This window comes from Sphaeramia orbicularis, chromosome 16, assembly GCF_902148855.1.
Source record: "Sphaeramia orbicularis chromosome 16, fSphaOr1.1, whole genome shotgun sequence".
NCBI lineage: Eukaryota > Metazoa > Chordata > Actinopteri > Kurtiformes > Apogonidae > Sphaeramia > Sphaeramia orbicularis.
The window spans coordinates 34322924-34347250 of NC_043972.1; the positions used below are offsets into that span (position 1 = coordinate 34322924).

At 39.0% G+C, this 24327-nt stretch overlaps 2 protein-coding genes across 13 annotated transcripts in view; both read right to left on the reverse strand.

Annotated features, from left to right (window-relative positions):
• Positions 1-6772, reverse strand: part of myh14 (myosin, heavy chain 14, non-muscle) — a 34225-nt gene extending 27453 nt beyond the window's left edge. For 5 of the 6 annotated variants that reach the window (XM_030157965.1, XM_030157961.1, XM_030157964.1 and 2 more), the window contains exons 1-3: positions 6514-6772; positions 3102-3282; positions 43-249 (exon numbers count right to left, since the gene is read on the reverse strand). In XM_030157965.1, the coding sequence (XP_030013825.1) occupies positions 43-249; positions 3102-3269 (375 nt within the window). In that variant the 5' untranslated portion in view covers positions 3270-3282; positions 6514-6772. The remainder of the gene's footprint in view (positions 1-42; positions 250-3101; positions 3283-6513) is intronic. The other variant, XM_030157963.1, reaches the window with a different exon arrangement.
• A 1277-nt stretch (positions 6773-8049) lies between these two features.
• kcnj14 (potassium inwardly rectifying channel subfamily J member 14) lies at positions 8050-14870 on the reverse strand. Of its 7 annotated transcripts, XM_030157970.1 has the most exons (5): positions 14398-14716; positions 14243-14277; positions 12094-13870; positions 10830-11147; positions 8050-10734 (listed from the first exon to the last, which is right to left on the reverse strand). In XM_030157970.1, the coding sequence occupies exons 3-5, from the start codon at positions 13150-13152 to the stop codon at positions 10510-10512; spliced, it is 1602 nt and encodes a 533-aa protein (XP_030013830.1). In that variant the 5' UTR covers positions 13153-13870; positions 14243-14277; positions 14398-14716; the 3' UTR covers positions 8050-10509. The 7 variants fall into 7 exon arrangements, with proteins under 7 accessions (XP_030013830.1, XP_030013829.1, XP_030013827.1 ...); XM_030157969.1 differs by having other exon boundaries at positions 12094-14277; XM_030157967.1 differs by having other exon boundaries at positions 14243-14716.
• Between the last annotated feature and the right edge of the window lie 9457 nt (positions 14871-24327).

The following is a 24327-nucleotide window of genomic DNA, read 5'->3' on the forward strand; positions in this document are numbered from 1 at the left end:
TTTTTTTTTACTGAATTTGTTTTTTGTGTTTTGTGCACTCACATAGATCAAACCAGAGTAGTATCTTTCTCTAAGGTTGTGCAGCACTGAAGCTTCATTGAGGCAGGTGAGGTCAGCCATGTCCTCCACTTTACTGAACCGTGGAGGGTTCATCCGCTGCACCTCCTCTCTGGACAAAGTCAGCCGCCGCTGGCTGTCGGTCAGTTCCACCTCCACCTCATCGCCGCGCTCTTCCCGAATACTGGCTGACTATATTTAGAGACAGAGAAGATTCAAGATTAGAGACACTTCAATGACAAAAATGAGAAATCCTCTGTATATAGCCTATATATATGCATTTATTTTTTTTACCAGCACTTAAAATAGATTTTCTCCAAATCATTTCTTCCAGTTTGTAAGCCTCAAATCCCCTAAAAAGTTATTACTTATTGTATTAGTTACTTTTATGAGCCAACAATGAACAGTTTCCACAATGCACATAAATGATAAACAGAAAAATATTCAGTAAATTAATGCACAACCGAGGACAATGTACTTGGTTTATTAACTTAGATATTGAGAAATTTACTCACAATGTGATTCATAGTGTTGATCAAATTTGCAATCACTGAGTTAAAACACTGGGATAACCCAAAAGGCAAAGCAACAATTCAAAGAATGCATAGTGCACTTTGGAAAAAAAAAAGGTCAAAATAATTAGTTGTAGATTTGTAGCCAGCGGGAACACAACACAACACTGGTCTAGTTCAGATCCAAACCCTCTGGCTCAGATTTAAAATATTTATCAAATTAAGTGTTTGGCAGAATTTCTCTTCACTTTAGAGGATGACTGTAATTGACACTAGACAAGAAGAGCTAGAGACACAAATGGACAAGAGGACCTCTGCTGTGATGCCATTAGTCTTGTGCTACATGAACAGGAAGTTGCTTTGGTGGGTCACAGGACTCTGCTCTGCTTCACTTTATTCTCTCTGCTACTTGACATGCATAACACATAAAATATGTGTTTGCTTGTGTGGGTGTATATTAGTCACAGACTGAAATACAGTACATGTCCAGAATATAAAATTGGATAAAAGCAAGTGTGTCTCCTGTTTTAGAGGAAGTACATGTCATGTGCAGTATGAATGTGTGAATATGTATGTGTGTTTATGATGTTTGTCTCATTCTTAGATCTGGAGTGTAAAATGAAGTCAGTGTCTGTGAGCTGGCCTCTTTAACATTAGGAGGCTGAAGAAGCCTATTGTTCTATTCATAGAGCTCCCTATTAAACCAGTCCAACAGAGAGAGGGACACTCAGACACAGGACATCGAATTCATACTGTATGTCACATTCAAACAATATTCACCAGTGAAAACTTGAACTGTGCAGAACACAAGTACTGAGTCAAAGGGGAACAAATCAATAACATGACAGGGGCCTTGTGATAGTCATTTGGCGGAAATGTGCAAGAAGGAATCACAAGGCGGCTTTACAAGGAGCCCAACAAAGGACAGCTTGGAAACGTCAGCATCACTATGTGAAAACTCATAACATGACAACAGACACATAACGACACACACACACCCTGTCCAGCCCCACCTGTCTGACACACCTTCTACATACTTAAGACTAATCATTTACCAGAGGATTAATACTCTGATAATGACAAAACACGATTGTAACAAGTTGTAAAGAATTCCTGGAATTCCTCAGGTTTAATGACTTTGCATTAGAATTGAACTAGGGCTGCACCATTTGCTGAAAAAGTCATACTGCAACTATTAAGGGTATGGCAATTCTGGGATTTCAATTCGAGTCTACATGGTTGACATACTTCTTACAGAAAAATGCAGATATTACTTCTTTTTTTTTTTTTTTTTTTTTTAAGAAAAGTCAAATCTAACCTTAAAGCAATATTTGTCTCCACTCACTGTCACTAAATCCAAAATATCAAATTATACCTGTATACTACACATTTCTGGAAGATCACCCTATACCCTCCTAAACCTGGCCCTTTAACCTGCAGTGTTTATGTAATTGCACAAGTTGATATTGCTATTACATTTGCGATTCAATTAATGGTGCAGGAGCTGAAATCGGGGGGGAAATGCCAGAATTGAAAAATAAACACCTTTCAAGTACAGCTCTCTCCTCTCAGTCCAAATCAAAAGACTAATGTCATTTCATCCTTTTCTGGAAATGTGAATCCACTTTTCCAAGCTTCTGGGTTGAGACTGAGAGCAGAACTGTGGAATTCATTTTGTATTTGACAAAATCTGATCAGCAATTGGTAATTACAGCTCCCAATCAGGTATTTAACCTTGACCAGGTCCAAAATTAGGGCGCCACTGGTATTTTTGCCCCGTAATGGTAAAAAAAATAATATCAAACACTACCGTTTAATTTAGACTGGACCATTATCGGATTTCAAATTCAGCATTTTTATGAATATCTGAATTTTATAATACCTAATGCATTACTTTTCCTCTAATGGACCAACACTTCATGCATTTCCTAGCACTAATGATGCATGAGTCTCCCAAACTGACAACACATAATGCAAAAAAATTGCTGAGGATCACTTTTTTATTTGATTTCATTGTTAATTTAAAGGTTATATCATCAAAAGGTTGAGTTTATATCAATATTATTTAGTTTTAGTCCAAAAATGAATTCTGAATTTCAGTTATCATTCTCCTAGTTGCTTTTGGCCCCTGAAACAATAGATGACCCTTATTTTGCCTTCACTGTGATCTGAACCAAAGTTGGTGCACTTTACAAACATCCACAGACTTGGTTGTGAGTGGATCACACTGTTCTTTCATTCATTCATTTTCTGAACCTGCTTTATCCTCACTAGGGTCACAGGGGTCGCTGGAGCCTATCCCAGCTACTTATGGGTGAAGGCGGGGTACACCCTGGACACGTCACCAGTTCATCACAGGGCTGACACATAGAGACAAGCAACTAATCACTCTTACATTCACACCTATGGGCAATTTAGATTAACCAATTAAACTAATCAGTGTATGTCTTTGGATGGTGGGAGGAAGCTGGAGTACCCGGAGAGAACCCACGCAAGCACAGGGAGAACATGCAAGAGACCACACCAGCTTACCTCAAAGCCATGCTTTTCTGATGGCACCCACACCAGCCTCTTGGCTGCCCAGTCGGCCTGGCTGGCAGCAGAGAATACAGACGAGTTGGAGGTGGGAGAACCTGGCCCCACCCCCGACGTGAGGAAGCGGGTGACATCATTGGCACCGCCCCCTGTTGGCCTGGACATGGTACTACTGGCACTATATGAGGACAAAAAAAGGGGGACAGAAAAAAAACAAGGCTATGTGAGACTTTTCTCTTCGTGGCCTACTGTCTTATTAGACTCCTCATGGAAAAACAAGTGCTGTGGGTGATGTCAGGCAATGACAGTGATGTGATTCTGTGTCAAGACATCACCCACACATAAATGAAGAGCAGTGGAAGCATGCAGGCCACATACAGCTGAGAACGGACCAGAGATGGCCTAATTGAAAGATAGGAGAAACCAAGAAGAAGACAGGGATGCGAGAAGGCACAGAGATCAGTGGGTAGGGTGGGGGGGTGGGGGGGGGGGTGGGGGAGCAGCGAGATACATCAACTGTTTGAGTAAACTGACATGACAGTGAGGGGGGAGGGAGAAAGAAAGAAGAAATAAGGGTGGAAAAGTAAGGAGAGGGAGAAAGAGTGAGGTATGAAATAAACTGAATCTATTGTAAAAACAAAAGGAAAACATCAGCAACAATGTAAGAAGTATTCAGATGCTTTACTTAACATATCAATGCTAAAATACTGCATGAAAAATGCTACTTAAAGAAAAATGCCAGCAAAATCTAACTGAAGTAGTTAAGTAGAGATACTGGTTTGGTTCCTCACATCATTTAACTATAAATACCAAGGCAGTGTTAGAGCAGTGTGTCACAACACCAGATACAGCTGAGGAAGGAAGAAGAAGAAATAACTGACATAAGTCTGTTTTAAGGTGGAAATTTTAGGAGTTACGATACAGTTATGATTATGATTATTATTGTGTAGTATCTTTGTCTGATAGTCAACTAGTAACTAAAGCTAGACAAGTTTAGTAGAAGAAGAAATACAATAGTTCCACCTGAAATCAAAAGGAGTTGAATTATACATAAAATGGATATACCCAAATAAAGTACAAGTACAAACAGTAACTGAGTAAATGTACCACTCGACTTAGCAGAAAACTTCACTGAGGGGCAGCGGAATGTGAATTCACCTTAGGGACAATTTTCTTGTGAGACATGACATTACAGTGGCTTGAAGTGAAACATGAAAACAGTCTATAATCTGAGAAAATGCAGTAGCAACTATGACAGAATGTTAGACTTGCTCTGACAACCAAGAAATAATCTGGGAAAAGTTCTCTTGGTGGAAAGAAGAGGAAATGACACTCATTAAAATGATCTGGCTGCTGCACTCATTAACTGGTATATTTGACAAATATACATTAAAAAGCATTAACGCTGGCTCAAGATACCACACTGAATGTTAGCATTGTCAACGTCAAATAATAACCTTCTTTTAAATAGCCTGATTGATTTTTTTCTGATTGACTGAAAGATGAGATGGCTGGTAAACTGTTAAAATGTGTGACAGTTCATTATGAAGATGAAAATTGCATGTTATGGAGGAGTGAGCTGATAATTCTTAAGTGAGCCTTCGAAACAAGCAAACGGGTTCAAGCAGTGTGTGTTAACTATTAGGTGTCTCCATGCCTCCAAAGAAATGTCATCAGGCTTGATTCCTGCTATGCATGATGTATCTCAGAGACTGTTCATGACAGTGCTGGTCTCTGACCCTGCTGTTACCATACCTGTTACTACAAAATGACTCTGGGTGTGGGATAAACATGATGACAAAGGAGTTGCCACCACCCTGCCAGTCACTATGGAAAATATGTGATTCCTCAGTGACATAAAGCAGCTTTCAATCCAGCCATTTTGGTTCAGGATTTGTTCTATTGTCAACAAATACCAGAGTTACTTCTTGAAACAGTGCAAATGTCATACCTTGGTTTGGATTCTGGCTCTTAAACCACTTTCTCTACATCAAGCTTTCCTTTTATCCCCCCCTCCAAAAAAAAAATACATACATAACTTTAAAAATCTCAAGCTTATCTTTATTTTGTACACTCGGAGCAGGTTTGTAATGCAGAAATATGAAACTATGCAACAGATCAAATTGTCTGTTTCAGGACTTTAGTTTAATCTTACAGGAGGATGGAATTTTTCCACATCTACGATGACTTAAGTGGACTGAGTGTAATATCGTTGATAATAACAAATAAAAGTCATGCATACATGTTGTATGCACCAAGGTGTTTAAATGTGGTATCACAGCAATACATTTTTCAATGAAATTCAGTCAGTGCCACAAAAGTAACATCTTGAACAGAGATACAACAATGCCTACCACAGCAACGGTCATACTGTTCGTAAATGCGTCTCATTATTATGTGGTATGGATACTCAATCATTTTCCCTAATCAACTTTGACACAAAAGCTGTACAGTTGCAGACTATGATGCTGCTCAGTCCCCCTGTGAGGGAGTCTTTACACACACATATCCATAGACCTGCTGTTGGTGCAGTACAGCCGATACTGACCAACAACCCCGTCCTGCAGCAGCTGGAGTTGCCAAAACCTGCCTGCCCTCTTCCATAGCAACACCCCGAGCACCAACAGCAGCAGCAGCAGCAGCAGCAGCAGCCCACAGACAATACCTTTTGAGTTTGCACTGAGGTCATCCACTGCGGGGGGTCCTGCGGTGGGTGTGTACGTGTGTCTAATTAATGTGTGGGTGCCTGCGTTTGATTGTGCGTGCGTGAGGGAGCAGGAGACGCCTTTTTTCCAACAGCTTTGATGCGAAGTGGCATTTTATCGGTGATAATCAGGGTGGCATCTGCGCACTGCACGGACAGTGAGGAGAGGTGACATTATGAAGCCAGTGGGTGTAATAATTACAGTGCGGCTGCAGGGCTCTACAGCTGCGGTGTGACCCCTGCAAATCACCTGCATTTTGGAGCCTCAGAACAAAACCTGACGGAGGTAACCACACCTTGGACATAAGACATGAACAATCACATGGGCCCAGCCTTTAATTGACTGTTCAAAGCGCGTGCATGTGGCAGCCCAAAGCTTGTTCATTTCCACCGGCTTATTTGGATACATTACTATTATTACTGTTACTGGTCCACAACATACAATTAAATAGGTCGAAATCCATTTATGGACATCATTCTTCCTTTGCCCGACTTTAGGACATCTCGATGTAAGCCTCTCCTGCTACATAAAAATCTAACCGGTATGGACGCCTCAAGTCCCACCACGGTTTCATTTTTAGGCGATATGCCACCGCATTTAGACTGACCTAGCGAGGTTAGCCAACCCCACTGAAATATGACACGTTTAGGATACACACAGGCTCTATACGAGTTAGATTACAGAAAGGCAATTAAACGTCTCACCTTCAGGTTCCTCTCCTGGTCGTGAATAAGGCTGTGGTGCGCTGTGAACAGGGCTGGGGCTGTTTCTTAGGTATTTTCCTGTCTGATAGGTGTGTTGCCTACCGCATATGCGGCTTTTATCATTGCAGCGCTCTCTCAGTGGAGCCGCACACACTTCTCCGTAAGTAGACAGAAAGCAGTGAGGGCAAAGCGACGGCTTCAAGCCGGGAGCTGCACTTCCTGTTGTCAGTCCAATCAGACGCTAGAAAACGCTTCTCGGTCAAACCCCACAGAGAAACAACTCCAATCCAGATCTACAACAGAACCTTGAACCCGCCTCATGAATGCGACGGGAGATTTCCGCCCCCGAACTGGCACGAAACGGGAGCGGTGACGAATGGCGTCAACCGTTGCAGGAAAAAACTCCATCCTTAACCAATCGTGGATGATGTAAGGCGGGACTTATGGTGACTAACAAGGATCACAGCCAATTGAAATGCTGCAGCAGGTGTCCGTGCGGCACTCTCGCGCTAGTGTAGGGAGATTTGCGCGCTCTTTGTTTACCACTCAGCGGCTGCCAGTGACCGCAGACACAGATCTGAGATCGGATTTGTTTGAATCCACGAAAAAAAACACTTCTGTGGTTCACTCTGAATAATCTGACCCCAGGCGCGTGATTCAGATCATCCCTGAAAATCCGACTGAACCCAAACTCTCATGGACTCAGGGCTATTAATGAACACTTACTGCATGTAAAAATATAACTAAAATGGCAGGGTTTAATATCAGTTTAATACATCATATATCAATTACATTATATTATATTATATCATAAATTGTTTATAATTAATCCACTACAATAAATCTGATGAAGAAGCCAAAAAACAAGCTTGTCATATTCGGATCTTATCATGTCTGTGTGCAATCTTTAATTCTTAATAGGTGTATAATATTGCAGACTGCATCATCTCTGTGCCTAGTGCCTGTTGTCAGTGACCGTGTGCTTTTTTTGTATCCCATCTCCTTTCTCATGTACTCAGTTCATATTTTTGGTTTATAATAACATAAGTAACACTATCACTGTATAAAAGGAACAATATATATATAGAATAAAACAATTCATATATTACAAGATATTTAGTGACTTGTTTACATCATCCATCCATTCATTCATGTCCTTATAAAAATCATTATGATTTTATGGATAAAGTCTTGATATACTCTGTCACAGGCAGGTTCATGGTAGAAATGTCATCTACACGAATCTTATCACTGGTAGGGAGCTGTACCAGTAATGACATAATCACGATCAACATCCTTAGGAAGTTTTTATATTAATATTTAATAAAAACCCAATTTCATCACATTACCTGTGAATCTCCATCTTGTAACATTTGACCAAAGCCTTTACAAATGCATTTTCCTCATGTTACATTGCTATTCAATAAACTATTTCAGTGTTAATAAATGTATGATGGAAGCTCTGATAAACAACACAAAAGTGAACAGTGTAGGATCTTTTGACATGAACGTCAAAAAACAAACAAAGAAGCAAACAAGAATTTAAATTCAGATGTTTTATTTGCTCTACACCAGTGTTCAGTTTTTGGAAGTGCTATGTGCAAGAGGCAGCTCTGAAATTACTACAAAATAAATATAAACATAATTTATTTTACAAATAAATAATATTACTATAAATTCCGAAATTAAAAAAATTATATTTTTCTCTGGAAAAATAACCTGGGACAGAAAACTACAGCATTCATTGGTTTGTCTCAGTAGCTTGTTAGAAATCTTGAAATTTTATCTATTTCATGGTTTACTGTGTATAGTGAGACTGAAAACTCTTAACACTTGTTGAAATGACCAAATAATCCATAAGCATCTTTCCTTCAGAGTGTTTAACAATTACTAACATGGGGAAAGTGATGGTACTTTAAGTTCAAGTGACATTTCATGGAAGTGGAGGAAGGGTGGATGGTCTGACCCCACATGCAGCCAATAAATAGAACATGGCAGCCATAAAAGAGAGGCATAAGAGAGGACAGAAACATAGAACAACATCAACACTAATTGTAATGGATAATATCTGAGCAATGCCTCATTCTCCCCTGAGTTTCCATAGAATCTCTTTTCAATTACTCAACTGAAACACTGCTACTTACTCACTGAGGTTAAACTGAGCTGTCCCATAAACACTGTGCTGTTGTAGAGCTTCATTAGCAATATTTGTTTCTATATATTAGTGCAAAGTACAAAGAACAAGTTCCCAGGTTGTGCGTTGAACAGGCTGATTATTGGTCAACACATTATGTTATACTCCTGTAATCAGCAGGCTTAAATTCTCAGGTGGCATAGTTTACTATAAAATAACATAGGATTTGAAATAAACAAGAACATTCCAGGTGCAATGTAATACAACAAAGTGCAACTATTATATAGTCTATAACATAATACAGCTACAAGCATTTGCACAGTATCAGTGCAAAGTCATATTGAGACTACCCAGTCATAGAGTAGATTCACAGTAATTTCTCTGCATAGACAGGCCTGCTTAGCACTGCATATTGCAAGTGTTAGGGTGACTGAAAAATAATCACTTTTGCGCAATGAATTCTTCTCAAAATACAGTCCCACAAAATAAATACAATTTAAGCATCAAAGAAACTGCTGCAGACTAAGGGTTAAAATGTCTCGACTGTTATGAAGGCACCACCCTCCACAATGTTCTCACAGTTTGTGAGAGAAACCAACTCTTAACACATTCAAATAACTTGGGTGCTACATGATTTTACAAACACAATGATAAAGAATCATTTTATGAATGTGGTGTAGTTTGAAATGTGACTCTTTGCAATTTAAGAGGATGTTAAACAGTTGCTCCCTTCTCAAGATAAAGGAATGATAAATCATCCCAACATCACTATCCGCATCAGTCTAACACTAATTTGTGTTCGGGTGATTGTGGAGGTGTCCGTAAGCCTCCAGTGAATTCAGAGTCAACAAGAACAGCTCATTTGCCTTGGATTCATGAACCACTGTGCCAGGAATCCAAAAGCATGAGGGTAAATCAATTTTGTGATCTGAGTTGATTTTAGCAACACAATAAAGGATGATATAATGCATGTATTAATGTAAGAAAGTAGGTCTTGTGATTGTCTTGTGACTATCTGATCTCTGTCACTACTAGAGCTCAAAAATGGCATTCAACTCATCACAACACATTGATTAATTAAAGCAAAGGCTACAATCCATCAGCATTTTTGCATTACACATTAAAATAGTAAATATATATTACATGGATAGATACTGCTCAAAACCGCTGCCAATTTCCAGCAGTTTCTCCATGTTACTGTTTCTCTAGTCTAACAGTCTCAAGAACAATTTAAACTCATAATAATACAAAAGGTATACAGTCCATACTTACCATACAAAAATAAAACATTAAAATGATAAGTCTTCATCATGGTGGAATACATTCCTGAGTTGTACCTTAGTAGGTACACTGCCATTCATTTCAGGTCCAAAGGTCTTTCCAAAACCACAAAGGATGTGCAGTTGCAGGTTAAAACCACCATGGGGTGCTATTGTACATCCTGCTGGTTAGGTATAAGAGCCATCCAGCGTGTTGTGGTAGTGATGGGCCAGATGAGACACAAGTTTTCAACGATTCTGCAAGATTGCCAGGGCCAGTCAGACAACAAGGTAGTAATCCCATCTCCAAACAAGCAGACCCAAAAACTCTAACTGTGGATCTCCTGTCTACATCTGTACTCTGGGTTCTATCCCACAATGTGTTTCAGAACATTGTACACTTTCTCTAGATTCTCTCCTACTCTGCACTTTCTTTCCTATCTCCCAGTTTCTAACAATAGCAGCTCATGGCATTATCCATGTACGTCCATCACATCTCATGAAGTCTGCCTGTCTATGCTGCTCTTTTTACCTGTACATCTTCTAAACCCCTGGGTCAACTTCTTGTCTTTTTTTTCCTTTGAGGGCAGCTATCCTACACCTTCAGTTATAGTGGAGATGTTCTGACAGAGACTGTCTCCTGGTTGGTGGGGAGGGACACTCTGGGCCTTGCTCAGACTCAGGGGAAACAAGTTGCAGAGCCACTTCATTCTCGTAGCAGAATGACGAGCATGAACTTTGAATGTACTTCTGTTCAGCCAGGTCTTTAGCACTGCATGAAGGAGTGTTCTCAATTTCATATGTCCTATTGAAGAAAGAGTAATCCACCTGGAAAAAGGGCAGAATGAAAAAGTAAATTGGGATGAACACATTTGTAAGAAGCATTTTATTGGCTGTGGCAACAAAAAAAATAAGTCCCTGACCTGGTAGCAGTCTCTCCTCTCAAAGAGCACAGGTTCAAAGCGGTGTCCCCAGAGGATTTCAGAGGCCAGATAGGAGCTGCGACACTGCGTGGTCATGGCTGTAGCTTCCACCATGCCTTCGAGTATGACCACAACCTCCAACTCCGAGTCTTTCTCCAGGGTTTTTCTGTCCATCTCAAAAAAGGGAGACTCTTCGTTGATCTCGTGTACAATAGTCACCGGGGAGACCAAGAAAATGCGGTCAGTGCCGGTGTCAAAACCCACATTGATGTCCATATTGTCTAGGGGAAGGAACTCTCCTTCTGGTGTCACCCTTGACTGGGAGTAAGAAAGACAGAATATTATAGACGTGAAGTCATACAGAAAAATGTTCATATTACATGCTGTGATGTTAGAAAATGTATTCTCATGTGTAGGAAAATAAGGAAGGGAGATTAGAAGTTATTTCCAATGTGGAAGCAGGAGATTATCTTCACTTCCTATATGGAAAAAAAATCTATTTATTTGATGCCACATTCCTAGGCTACCCAAGAAAATTATTGGAAATTAAATGTGTGACCTAAAAGCTTAATATTTGGTCATACCTGCACAGGCTTATCACTCACCCATCCCATACTATAGAACAATATCCAGTCCCAGCATTATGAACTGTATTGCTTTGATCCTCACAAACTTTAATCTTATCTGCCCTGTCTGAACTTTAATATGGTCATGCTATTAAGAGAGATCAAATTGTTTGTGCTGTAGCTTCATTGGCCCAGATGCAAGAACATTCACTGAGCAATGACTAACAAAACACACAAACAATCAAATAAACATGGGTAAAGTTTCAAAATTACCCAAATAAGGTTAGACTAGGCTAGACAGGATAAATATCAGCATACATAGACTGCAATCCCCCAAACCCACAGTTCACGCAAGAGAAAATGAGATGACGAAGGACAATGGTCCCCAGTTAAAGAATTGTAGGCAAGTTAATCCATGGTAAATCTTCCTAACCCCTGAGGGAAAATAAAACAAGCTCTCATTAACTACGGTCCACAGAATACAGGCCAGATGGTCTAAATGCTCTCTGTTTCTCTGCAACCTTTTTTCCTCTACTGCTGACTCACAGTAACAACCTATTTTCTGACACTTCCCTTCTGTCTTCATGTTTCACAAACCTGTAGTATTTAGCCTATTTTGTAAGAATGACTTGTCCTAATCATTACTTTACTGTTTCAGTTCTTTTTTCTATCATGTCCATTACCCTAGTTTCACTTACTTTCAGTAGTTGTGCTCGGACATGTGCCTCTACCAGGTGGCTCCTCCGTAGGTTTCCAACTCTCCACATCATGCAAAGTTTTCCGTCCCTCAGTGCCACCACAGCTGTGTCAGAGAACACCAGAGTCTCATTGCGCTTCTTGGGCTTGGCAATCTTTGCCATGACTGCCCCGATGATGAAGGCGTCAATAATGCAGCCCACAATGCACTGCAAAACGACCGCCACCACCGCCAGGGGACATTCTTCGGTTACACTTCGGAATCCGTAACCTATGGATGTCTGTGTCTCCAAGGAGAATAAAAAGGCCGCCATGAAGCTGTTCACTTGGAAGAAACACGGCTCCTCAACCACTACCTCTCCATCAGACTCCCCTCCAGACCCGGCCTCCCCTGTTCCAGAGGAGGCACCTGGGCTTGGGGTGAGCCGAATGGAGAGGTCCCCATGCGCGGAGGCAATGAGCCAGAAAGCAAATCCAAAAAGCAGCCAGGAGAGAAGGAAGGAGAGGGTGAAGATGACTAACATCCAGCGCCAGCGGATGTCCACACAGGTAGTGAAGAGGTCGCTGAGGTACCGCTGGCCCCTCTCGCTCATGTTGACGAAGGTGACGTTGCAGCGTCCGTCCTTGCCCACAAAGCGTTGTCGGGGCCGGCGGCTTGAGCGCCTGGTGCGACGGCGGCTGGTACTGGAAGGGGAAGAGAGTGAGTCCTGGTCCGAAGAGGAACGGCCTTCTCTTCCTCCGCCACTACCACCTCTTCCACGTCTTAGCCCTGAGCACATTCCTCCTGCTCTCACTCCGCCTTCTCCTCCTGCATCTCCTCCAACTGATTCTTCAATGAAACTCTGCCTCCGTGCATTGTTGGTGTTGCTCTGAAGAGGTAGAGCTTTGCCATTGAGGGCATGGGTCGGAGAAGGGCTTGGCGGGGTCCCTGACCCTGTTGGGCTCCCCCCTGCCCTAGCCGTATCTGCAGCACTCTGTGCCAGCCTCATGACCTCCTCCTCCTCCACTGGCCCATCCACCACAGCACTGAAGCGACGTTTCACACGTGCCGCTCCCATCATGCACTGTCTAAAAACAGATGTGCACACCTGATGTAGTAAGTATGCAGTTTGGTGCAGTGAAAGAAGTTGTATTTGGTGCTAACAGTATAGTTTGCCTTCTCAATGGAAACACAAGTCCATAGTGTCCAGTGGTAATCAGGGGAGAATACCCTCCAAAGTCATTGGTCAGTGTCTTGTTACACTGTCCTGGAACCAACTTGTGATGTTTTTCAGTAGAGTCTCTCCTTTTAGTGATAGATCTCAGTGCAAACAAAGTTGACTTTCTTGAGGTAATTCCAGGGATGCATTTATCAGTAACAAATGTCCATAATACTTACTGAAAGTAAGAACAAGTTGGAGTGCTACAAGGAAAAAGTCCAGCGATAATTCCAACAGTGTTGACTATTTTTTTATGAGGACTAGTTTGACAAGGAGTGGTAGGGCAAGGTTGACCTTAAGAGATGTACCAAGATCATGCAGGATAGGTTCTCTTCAGTTCAGCAGTCTTACAGGGAAAATCTTTGCAGCCATCACTGATTGGTTAAAGTTATAAACTGAAAATACAGTGCAGTAGGAAGACAAAGGATTCAATGCAATATTATTGCAAGGTCAACAAACAATGGATATAGCAACTCCAAATTAAGCTTAGGGGAAGATGTGATAAAATTTTCTACCATGCAAACAACAAAATAAAAACATGCCTATTCTTACAATCAAGTTCTTCTCAGTTACACAATCCCTTGGTATGTGCATGAAAAAACAAAGAATGGAAGACTTTCAGTACATGACATACCTAGTAGCTTTAATTATTGCTCAACTTCAAAAAATTTTTAGGGGACATTAAAGAAGATGCTGAGAATAGTAGAATCAAATCAATGACAGAATGACTTTTTCACAAGTCACTCACTACTGCCCAACAATAAGGGCCCAACTGAAAGAACCTTGCTTTAATGTCCATTTTCTGATCCATCATGTCATTGCTTTGACAATTCCAGTTTTTGTATCTAAGTGTTGACAAATTGGCTTGCTGGCCATTGTCAGTTTGTTTAAACTATTGTTGGGTAGATACTGATCTGAACTTCACAGCTGTTAGCATTTACTTTGGACATACCTCATCACAGCTCAGCATTATGGCTGAGAAACCACCTGACAAAAGATAAGAAGGGAGGACAACAACAAAGATTACTTTGAACTTGTCTTGTTAATCACATTTTTGGCTTTTTGTGTAAGTTTTTCAGTGAGGTTAAAGGTAAGTACACAGATCACCTTAGGAATTTCACTACATTTTGCAGCAGGTTTGGCGTCAAACTTGTTAGATGGATGAAGGATGACTGTGTAACTGGGTGGAGAATAACACTGAGTTTGCTGATTGTAGTTTCTGAATCAGCATCCCTGTTTGAACCAGATCACAAAGGGCTGCCTGAATACAGAGTATGTCTGCAAAGAAGAAAGATTATCAGACAGACATCTGATATGCAAGAACAAGAAATTAAGAATTATATTAGAACAACTTTAAATTACACCACAAAACCACAGTGATTTAAAAAAAAAAAAGAAAAAAAAAGCATGCATACAGTAGAAGTAACTGTAACTTGATATGTTCATAATCTTGGTATTTACCTTTCACACATTTCCAAGAACTCTGTTACTGAATTCCGACTATACAGAGTTTGTCGTCATCCAGATCTGGACAGACTCAAACCCTTAACCCTGACTCTGCACTGAGATGAGTAGAAAAGGAACAGCAACAAAATACAGGAGCTAATGCTCCAACTTTGTCAATATAATTAACACAATGACATTCAGTCATAAACAGAATAAACAGAAATCAAATATGTCTACAACAAATGAAAATGAGGAAAAAGATCCCTCCTGAAGTGAGAGGTGAAATAGGGGTTCATCTTCACTTGTGTGTTGACCTTCTTTTATGACACATGTTCAGTTAGAGCACTGATCTTTGTTGCTCTGATGGAAAGAGTCACAGGAGAAAACGGTGTAGAATTGGCTGTTTATTCCATTCCCTGTACAGATGTGCTGGCATTCTGTTGTGCTTTCCTTTTCTTTAGGGCGTTCTTTACAAAAGCACTGCCAAGTTTAAAGAGAAATGTAAAAGAGAATGAAAATTTAGAATAACAGCTGTGACTGACATGACATATTAGCTAAAAAGGGTGTTACATTACAGAGATGTAACGATTTCGTTGACAAGTAAAAATAGAATGGGATCAATTACAAAAGATCGTTTTCCATTCAATTTATACCAACCATTCACATTTTTTGCTAGCTCGGAAATTACTTACATTGTATATAACAAATATCTAAACATGTGGAAGTGTATGTAGTGAAGTATTAGTGATGTATTTTACCAGTCAGATATCTTGCAGACTTCGTTTAGATGGTCATGACTAAACAAAACTTCATCCATATATATCTGTACAGCCCTGAAGAACCTGCCAATAGAAACAGAGAAAAACAGAAAAAAAGGGAAAAATATTAATAAACTAACTCCAGGTTAATTAAAATGATCAGGATGCAGTGGAACATCACTAAATTTGCTGAGCACTACATAAAGTACAACAAAACAGGAGGTTTTGATGTGATTACAAGTTTAAAAGACAAACAAGTTATAGAAAAGGCAAAAATAAGAAGAACTTCCACGTGACAGAATCCTGAATTGGATGATCAACAAACTTAGTGATACATGATAGCGGATTGGAGTCAAGAGACAAAGGTTGAGACAGGGATTGTAGCTAAGATGAGGGCTGAGCCTGGAGGTGTTTGGGTGAAGGGGTGGATATAGTGATATGTGGATTACAGCTGCACTTGTGAGTTTGGTAATCTCACCGATGGTTTTGCTAATCCGCTGAGAATTTACGTAAGAAGTAATGCTACTGTTATAGACAGACTCCACACCAGAGGTTGCATTAACCAAAAACATTCCATCACTGACAGATTTTTTTTTTTTAAAGATGACAGAAAATTCTGAAGGCTGTCCGTCATTTTGACAGGTTAAAATACTGAGGGTAATCTACCAAAGACAGTTTTCACACAACACTGTGAACAGAACCTGGACCAGGATCGCTGGTCTGTCTGTCTCTTAACAAGGCATCAAACAGTCCATAACAGCATCCTACCTGTATATAACTATAAAGCGCCACCATCACAACTACGCTGAATACAACAACGTTACTTCTTTCAAATGACTCATTGTTAGTTCACCTGTAGTACATCCCCTGTCCAGTTGATGGTGAGTGTGCATATTAATCAGTCATTGTCAAGTCTTGTCTGATGGTTTAGCTGACTTTAGAAAAAATTATATGCTACTTTGCTCGTGCAAAATGTCAAAACAGCTGAGTCTCCTTAGTTATTTTAAAAAGCCCAGTAAATGTGATGACATTGATAAACGCTGTGAAAAAAGAGGGACTGATCCGGTGGAGAATGAAAGACAAGCAAGTAATGCGCCAGTTCTTATGGAATTTGGCCTACTATATGTATGCATTTTGTACCTTTCGTGTGTTCTTCAACACCATTTGATGGCATGTCAATTTACGCCAAGATCTCCGGTTCACACAACCTCAACCCTCAGTGCGTTGTATTTGACACAACATGAACATACACACAGAAAGCTTATAATGCATAGAGATATATTTATGTGGGTTATGATATCACGTTGGTTTATCAGCCAGGAGCAACTAAAGTTGCTGCATCATTGAGAAGTTTTTGAACATTAAATACTATTAAATTTGTCTCATTATCATTAAAAAACTTAATGGAAATGATGGATAGTAATATGTTATGACAGAATTTTTACAACCTTGTCCGTTAAAATGACGGACAATAAGAATGTCTAGTGCAACCTCCGCTCCATACAGGTAAAATGTGAGGTCATAAAAAGATTCAGAATAATCTGGGAAAGTTAGTGAAGATAACAAGATTAATAAGACATTATGAGTGCCAGTGGTGTAACGGTACAGGAAAATTTCAGTTCGGTACGTTTTCAGTACAGGGGTCTTCTGTTCGATACATTTTCAAAACATTTTCGGTACAGTGAAAGAGACCAGTGTGTGTGTGTGTGTGTGTGTGTGTGTGTGTGTGTGTATGCATGTGTGTGTGTGGGTGCTCCGTAACTACAGAAAACCGAAAGTGAAGCTTAACACTCTTTGAACATCCGACCCAGCTTCTGTACCTCTGTTATAGTCTCTGTTGTCATGTTTACCCCCATTGGTGCCCCAGCCTCAGAATAAAGTGTTTTTTTGCAGAATGTATATAAGGGGAAACCCACACATGGGTTCTGCTTGAGGTCACCCTGCTTGTACGGTGTGTGTTCCGCTTCAAGGTTCGTGTGGAAACTTAAGGCAAGTGTTTGCGTTCTTCACATAGGGAACATGTATTTGTTCGGTACACCTCCATATTGCATCGAAGCCCCCGAACTGAAATGGTTTGGTACAAACGAGTGCACTGTTACATCCCTCAAACAATACATTATCTAATGAATCGCATCATTTAGACTGCAGTTATGATATGTACTTCCTAAATAAAACGTAAGTGATAGATGTAAAAGTATTTTAATAAATGTGGGAATTTAAAGAGAGTATAATTAAAAAAATTAAAAAAAAATCGAACAAATGAGATCATTTTTCACTTTTTGCTTAAGTTATTAATTGTTACTCCATTTGGCTCTCAACCAGTTCAGGGGCTAAATGACTGAGAAAAAAACTGCTTTAAAGCTGCTGAAGTTTTATTTTTTTATTGCTCAATAAATAAATAGTTTTATTGGCCAACAAAATTGTACCATCCATAAGAAAACTGTCAAAGATAATTATTAGCAGGACAGTTGTTATCAGAGTATTATCAGACATCGTAGACATGTAAAGTCTATTAAGGTTCATTCATTCATGTTCTGAACCTGCTTTATCCTCACTAGGGTCACTGGAGCCTATGGGCTCCTACTTATGGGCGAAGGCGGGGTACACCCTGGACATGTCACCAGTTCATCACAGGGCTGACATTTAGAGACAAACCATCACTCTCACATTCACACCTATGGGCAATTTAGATATTAGAGTTGTAAAATAATTTCCCCCAAATCCATTAGGGTAGATATTATAACAGTTGAGTTGCCTGATGTTCAGTTAATATGAAACTGAGTGAGGGATCAGTCTTGACCTTGATGCCTGTACCTCTAATGCTACCAAATGAGCATGCTCTCAGGTTTGTTATCTCTCTGATTGGGCTGGAGTGTCACTGACCACCTGATGACAGGAGCTGGAGAAGGTGATGAGGGAAGTGTGTGTTTGTGCCTACATGTGTGTGTGGGGAATGCGATTGTGTCCTTAGGTTGTCTAACCTTATCAAGGTGAAGTGGAAAATGTTTGAAGTGACTTCTAATATAAGAGCAGTCATGGTTCACACTCTCTGAATTCCATCTGATTCACAGTCCTGCCTTATATGATGAAGACTGAAAATGTAATGTGCTAACACACATGACAACACTGTTCAATATTGCAACGATGCTACAAAGACACTAACCACACAGCTGCCATTTAAGTGTCTCAATAAATAAATAAATAAATACATACATACATACATACATACATAAATAAATACATAAATAAATAAATAAATATTGAGGGTTGCTGACAGCTGCAGGATTTCATCTGATTGACCAAATGGTTTGAGTTCATGTATCCACAAATATGTCTGATAAGTCAAATGTTTACATGCTGCATATGGCAAATGTAAATGAAAAGATTTACTGTATGCCCTCAAATTGTGGGCAAGGCCTTTATTGATCTCAACTGCAGAAGGTACCAGACCTTTGTTTGAAGGGGGTTTATATTAGAGACAGGACTTTATTTCCAATTCCCTTGGATTAATAACTAGAAATGGTTGCACTTAGTAAAAAAAAAACCTTCTTTTGATCCACTCACGTTTGCAATGTTACAAGTACTGAAATTGGTGCTACAAAATCATCCCAGTTGATAGAATGTACTCATTGATTTGATTGTGTAAGTGTTCCTGCAATGTTTTTAACTTTCTACAAATGAAAGATTCACTAAGACACACACCTGCAGTGACTGAAATTGAACAAAGACCCTTCAGATGAGGGATCTAAAACAACTGGATTATAATAATAATATGAAGCTGTTGAATTTATTAAACTTCTAGTAGTGCATGTTGTGCTTCTATCTATATCTATATCCATATTATTTTTTCACTCAGCCTATAAATGAGAACTGCTTTTTATTTGGTTATTTGGTATTTCAGTTTGTGGTAATATATTTACCAGTAGTATGTTGACCCTTGGGGATCCACAGGTTCTAGATGTGGTAGTTTTTATGCCGTTGTGCATTTGTGCATGCTGTACCGCATTTGTCCAGCAGTCACCGCCAAAGCTTCTGGACAAAGAAAGGTGGTTGTATGGCTATTGTATTCCAAAATTACTAATATCTCCCAAAATATTGGTCCTATCAACTTGCCATTTTTGCTACTGTCTCCCTTGACCAAAAATACATAAGTATGCCACACTGCACCAGTCAGCTCTTTCCGGATTTTGTTTGATTCCCCAGACACACACGCAGAGGCCACTTGGCTTTTATAATGTAGATGCATGCGTTGTGCAACCAAAATCACAAGGACTTAAGCACAACAGGCTGAATGGAGAGCTATGCTATAATTACTATTATAATTATTATAATTATTATTGAACTGAGTCCTGAGACTTATTTCTAAGAGACACACTGATATTTGATGTGCATAAACTCCTGTTACGTTCAATTAATGCTAATCAGCAGCAGTAAATTCTACTGTAATGGACTGCAAAATTGTGATAGTGACAAAACTGCACCTAGTTCAGAAAAGGGATGTGCAATTTGACAATAAGTGTTGAGATAATGTTTGTCTTTTCAGATAATGCTCTATCCCTGTTATGCCAATGGGTCTTTTCTGTCATGTACTGTGCAAGTCTTGTGCTCTTCTAAACGGCATGAAGGCAACACAAACAAACATGAAGGAAACTGAATATAACACTGAATCTAAATTCCAAATGAAAAAAAAAAAAAAACTCCATAAAATGCACCATAATTACGTTAAACCATTTCTTAAATGAATTTACTGTATAGTGACATATAGCGACTATTAATTTCGTACAGGCTTTGGCCAAATCACCCAGCCTTAATTCAGAGGGAAAATTTTTATCTTAACCTAGAAATCTGTCAGTGGTACTCAGAGTGTCTTTAAGAATGTAAATTGTGCTAATCTTTATGGCTCAACAGTTACAGAGGTAGACTAGTAAAAGACTCATTTCAAGGTTATTTTAATAAAGATAAAAGTTAAACTCCAGTGGTTGAATATTACTAAGGAGTGCTCCCACTCAAGTAATGAACTTAAATACAAATTTAAGGTGCTTTATTTGAGAGCATCCTTTATCTGGTAGTTTAGGGTACATCTACTCCTCAGAGGCAGTTACTTTTCTATCTGGTGTTGCTTTAACTACAGGTAATATCTGTTTACGTCCAGTGAAAACCACATTTTACCAAATGTAAGATGAAGGATTACATGTTCTTATGCATTCATCCTACTTCTACTTCCTACTTCTTAACATTAGAACAGCCAAGGAGGTCAAACTGACCTGAATAAAAAAACTGAACCACTGAATAAAAAAGTATGGTTCTACTGGTACTTAAAACTCCCCAAAGTACCATTTATTTTCATTTAAAATGTAACAATTAAATCTCTAAAAGAAAAACAAATGGACAGCATGGAAGACACTACAAGTTCTGGTAGCGAAAAGATGCAACCAAAGCAACCACTGAGAAAAGCAGAATGTTAAGCTACACAACAGTATATAAAGTAGTTACTATGAATACCATCTTAAACATATGCATAGTAGTATAGTGGAGTATTTTATGTGTGGTATTAACAATCTAAATAATTTTACTACCACAAGTCTTTAATGAGAGGCATTTTTTTGCCAAATCACTTGATGTATGTAGAGAACGATTGAGGAGCGCTGGACAGGGTTTGGAAGAATCTCACGATCATCTTCATGTTTAATTAAGATGATTTTTAAAACATGACTGTCTTGCTGCATGGATCACATTTTATGCACCAAAACATCTGGTTTGCTGAACTTTCATATTTCTCCTACCACACCACAGTAATCTACCTCCACCACTTGTCTCGCTCACCTTTGTTTCTTTGCATTCTGCCTCTGCTCCACCTCCCCTGTCCTCTTTCTATCCAGATTATCTGATCATATTAAGGTGTTATCTAGTGAGATTAGGTTCGCAGGGAATATGATTTCAGTGTCATTGAAAAAGAATAAACTACTTGTCTCTTTATTCTGCCCTCTCACACCCATTATTTCTTCCTCAGCATCACACCTGTGCTATATGTCCTGAATACAAAAGTTTGTAAGTAATGTTCACAAACTATTTTGCTCTGTAAAGTATTTCATGGGAAGCTGAATTAGGTCAGATGGTGTAATATGAAGAATTTAATCAACTCTGTGCCACTGATGCACAGCATTGCAAAACTAAATGACCCTCTACATTGCAGAGGCACAATGCAAATATGGAGACATCAATACTGAATATTGATCAGTGGAGGTTAGAAACCAGGGCACACATTAGATCTCTCTCTCCTGGTCACATGGCTTTCTATCTAAGGCTTTTTCTCTCCATCTCTTTCATTTAAAGCTTAATTATTCCACACAACTCTATGTCACATGTGACAGATTTTGGATCTTCTACATCAGCTGGAATAATAAGTAATATCTGAAGGAAACAAAGTGCATGAATATTACAAAACTGCAGTGACCTCCTGCTTTCAGCCAGTCTGATCAATATAGTTCTTGTGAACTGCAGATATGATGGCAGCACTCATACTTTGCAGAAGCTACATGTGATAGCTGCACCATCCAAACAGTAATGGATGTTACATCACAGAGCACAACAGCCAAATAAACAGTAGGTGACATTTGTTGAATTTTAGTATGCAGTTTATGAAGCCATTTGGTGCATTTTGTACAATGTAGTCATTTCCCTGATGATGTTTTGTTTATTTTATATTATTATTATTATTATTATTATTATTATTATTATTATTATTATTGTATGAAATATATGAACTTTGCAATACTGCTGACTGGTAGTAGATATCATCAGAAAACTTTTAGCACAATATATGTAATTTTGTGTTTATTTTGTGATTAATTAAAGTATACTGTAAAATGACCCTACCATACTTCATCACATTTGATTATTCTTTCTGTTTTGGCAACCTACAAATGATAATTATTGCTATGAAGAGTGTGATTTGTGACCCAACATAAAAACATAAATGTAAAAAAAATAACTACAAGGTCCTCAAAAGTACAGAAGTAATTAGATGTTTTTCTTGCCCCACAATTTTTTTAAGACACAAGACAACCACAAATTACGACCCATGTTTCCTCCTTTTTATCATGTAATACTACTGCTTCATTTAACTGATTGTTATCTTGGTAACAGGGACTTGCCAATGTCAGAGTTAAAAACATGTCCATCATCCATCTCTTTATATTTATGTACCTGCTTCAAATTTAGAGGGGTTCCTTGACTCACGTTCTCCTCATCTATCACGTTTCATGAAAATTGGTGCCGTAGTTGTTGCATAATCCTGCCGACAGATAGACGTAGACGATCACATAACCTCCTTGGTGGACGTAATAATAATAAGTGTGAAGTCATTTTGGCTCTGAGCCTTATTCCATCTAATTGAAACTTTTCCACTACCGTCCCTCTCTCAGCTGTGTGCAGCAATCGAGGTCAACATGTGATGACGACCAAATGTTAATCTGTGAGTTAAGATGGTGCAGGCTGCAATATGCTATTTAAAACTCTGCACAACTCTTGTTCTAAATAATATAATACTCAGTGTACTGAAAGGTGTAGTCATGGCATTTCCCATCTTCATAACCCACTGTGATGTATTAAATAACAATGTACAATATTCTTTATCCAGTCAGTGAATTCAACAATCCTATATTTATTTGCCACTGCTAGTTCACAACTCCCCAGAGATCTAGACACACCACTGCACAAGCCCAGCGCCTGACTGCATCAGCTGCTTTCACCCAGTTTCCTTAGAGCCCATGGAAAAAGCAACCAAATACACTATGTGCAAAATACATACTCACATTTGTAATGCAATACTAACCCATAATATTTTCAGTGCGTAATCGTATAGTTATTAGTTGACTAAATGACACAATGATATACTGCAATGACAGCAACTTCAATTAAACAGAGGTTTTAACATGTCAACATGACTTCAGATCCTAAACTGAGTGAATTTTAAGATACTTTTATTATTTATTTGACATCTTTTTTACAGAGGAAAGGTGAGACTTTATAAGACTTTTACGTTGAAACGTTATTCTTCTATTATTTTTAGTGAACACTGGAACTGTGTGTTATGTCACAACCTCAGAAAATGCCAAGTGGACAGAAATAACAACAGTTAAAATGTGTGCAGCATTGAATTTGACCGATGTAGTCATTTACAAGGCAGGACGGGAATAACATGATACCATTCTGCTGAATTATGAGAGATGCAATCTCACAGACATTTAGAGTTTAACCTAAATAGGCCAAATATAGTAATATTAAGCTGCTCTCACAACATTACCTGGGATAACTTGCAAAATAGATGCCCAATGATGAAAAACTAAGATTAACTTTACATTAATTAAAAGTACTGGAAATCAGCTGCAGTTCAGTGAACTGTCCTTAAACCACAGATTACAAAATGGGACAATGAGCGTCTTTTTAAGAGAATCAGCTGCTGTCATTTTATAATCCTGTACTTTGGTCCAATCTTGTTACCTCATATGTCTCATTGAAAAAACTTCAGTTATCTCTTATTGCTGGAAACACAACAAATTAAGTTTCTGAGTTCAGTCTGATCATATCTATTTCACATAATCTGGACTGTGACACTGTTTCACATCCTCACAATGACAATAACTACATGTGTCTGTCTCAATAAACTTAAATTAAAGCTGTATTTTTTTTATAGCTCATAAAAAATCAATCATCAGGCCACGATGACAATCGAAATTTGTTTTTCTGTTCATTTTTTTCATGCTTCGTCCAAGAATTTCTTCATAAATGTCTTTGGACTAAACTCTGGGTCTGTCATCAGCCTTTGGATGAA

Coding starts and splice junctions, on each gene's coding strand:
- kcnj14 (XM_030157970.1), bottom strand. CDS start 13,152: ATGATGGGAGCGGCACGTGTGAAACGTCGCTTCAGTGCTGTGGTGGAT. Junction 11,148..12,093: donor TCCGAGCACAACTACTGAAA/GTAAGTGAAACT, acceptor TCTTACTCCCAG/TCAAGGGTGACACCAGAAGG. Junction 10,735..10,829: donor AGAGGAGAGACTGCTACCAG/GTCAGGGACTTA, acceptor CCCTTTTTCCAG/GTGGATTACTCTTTCTTCAA.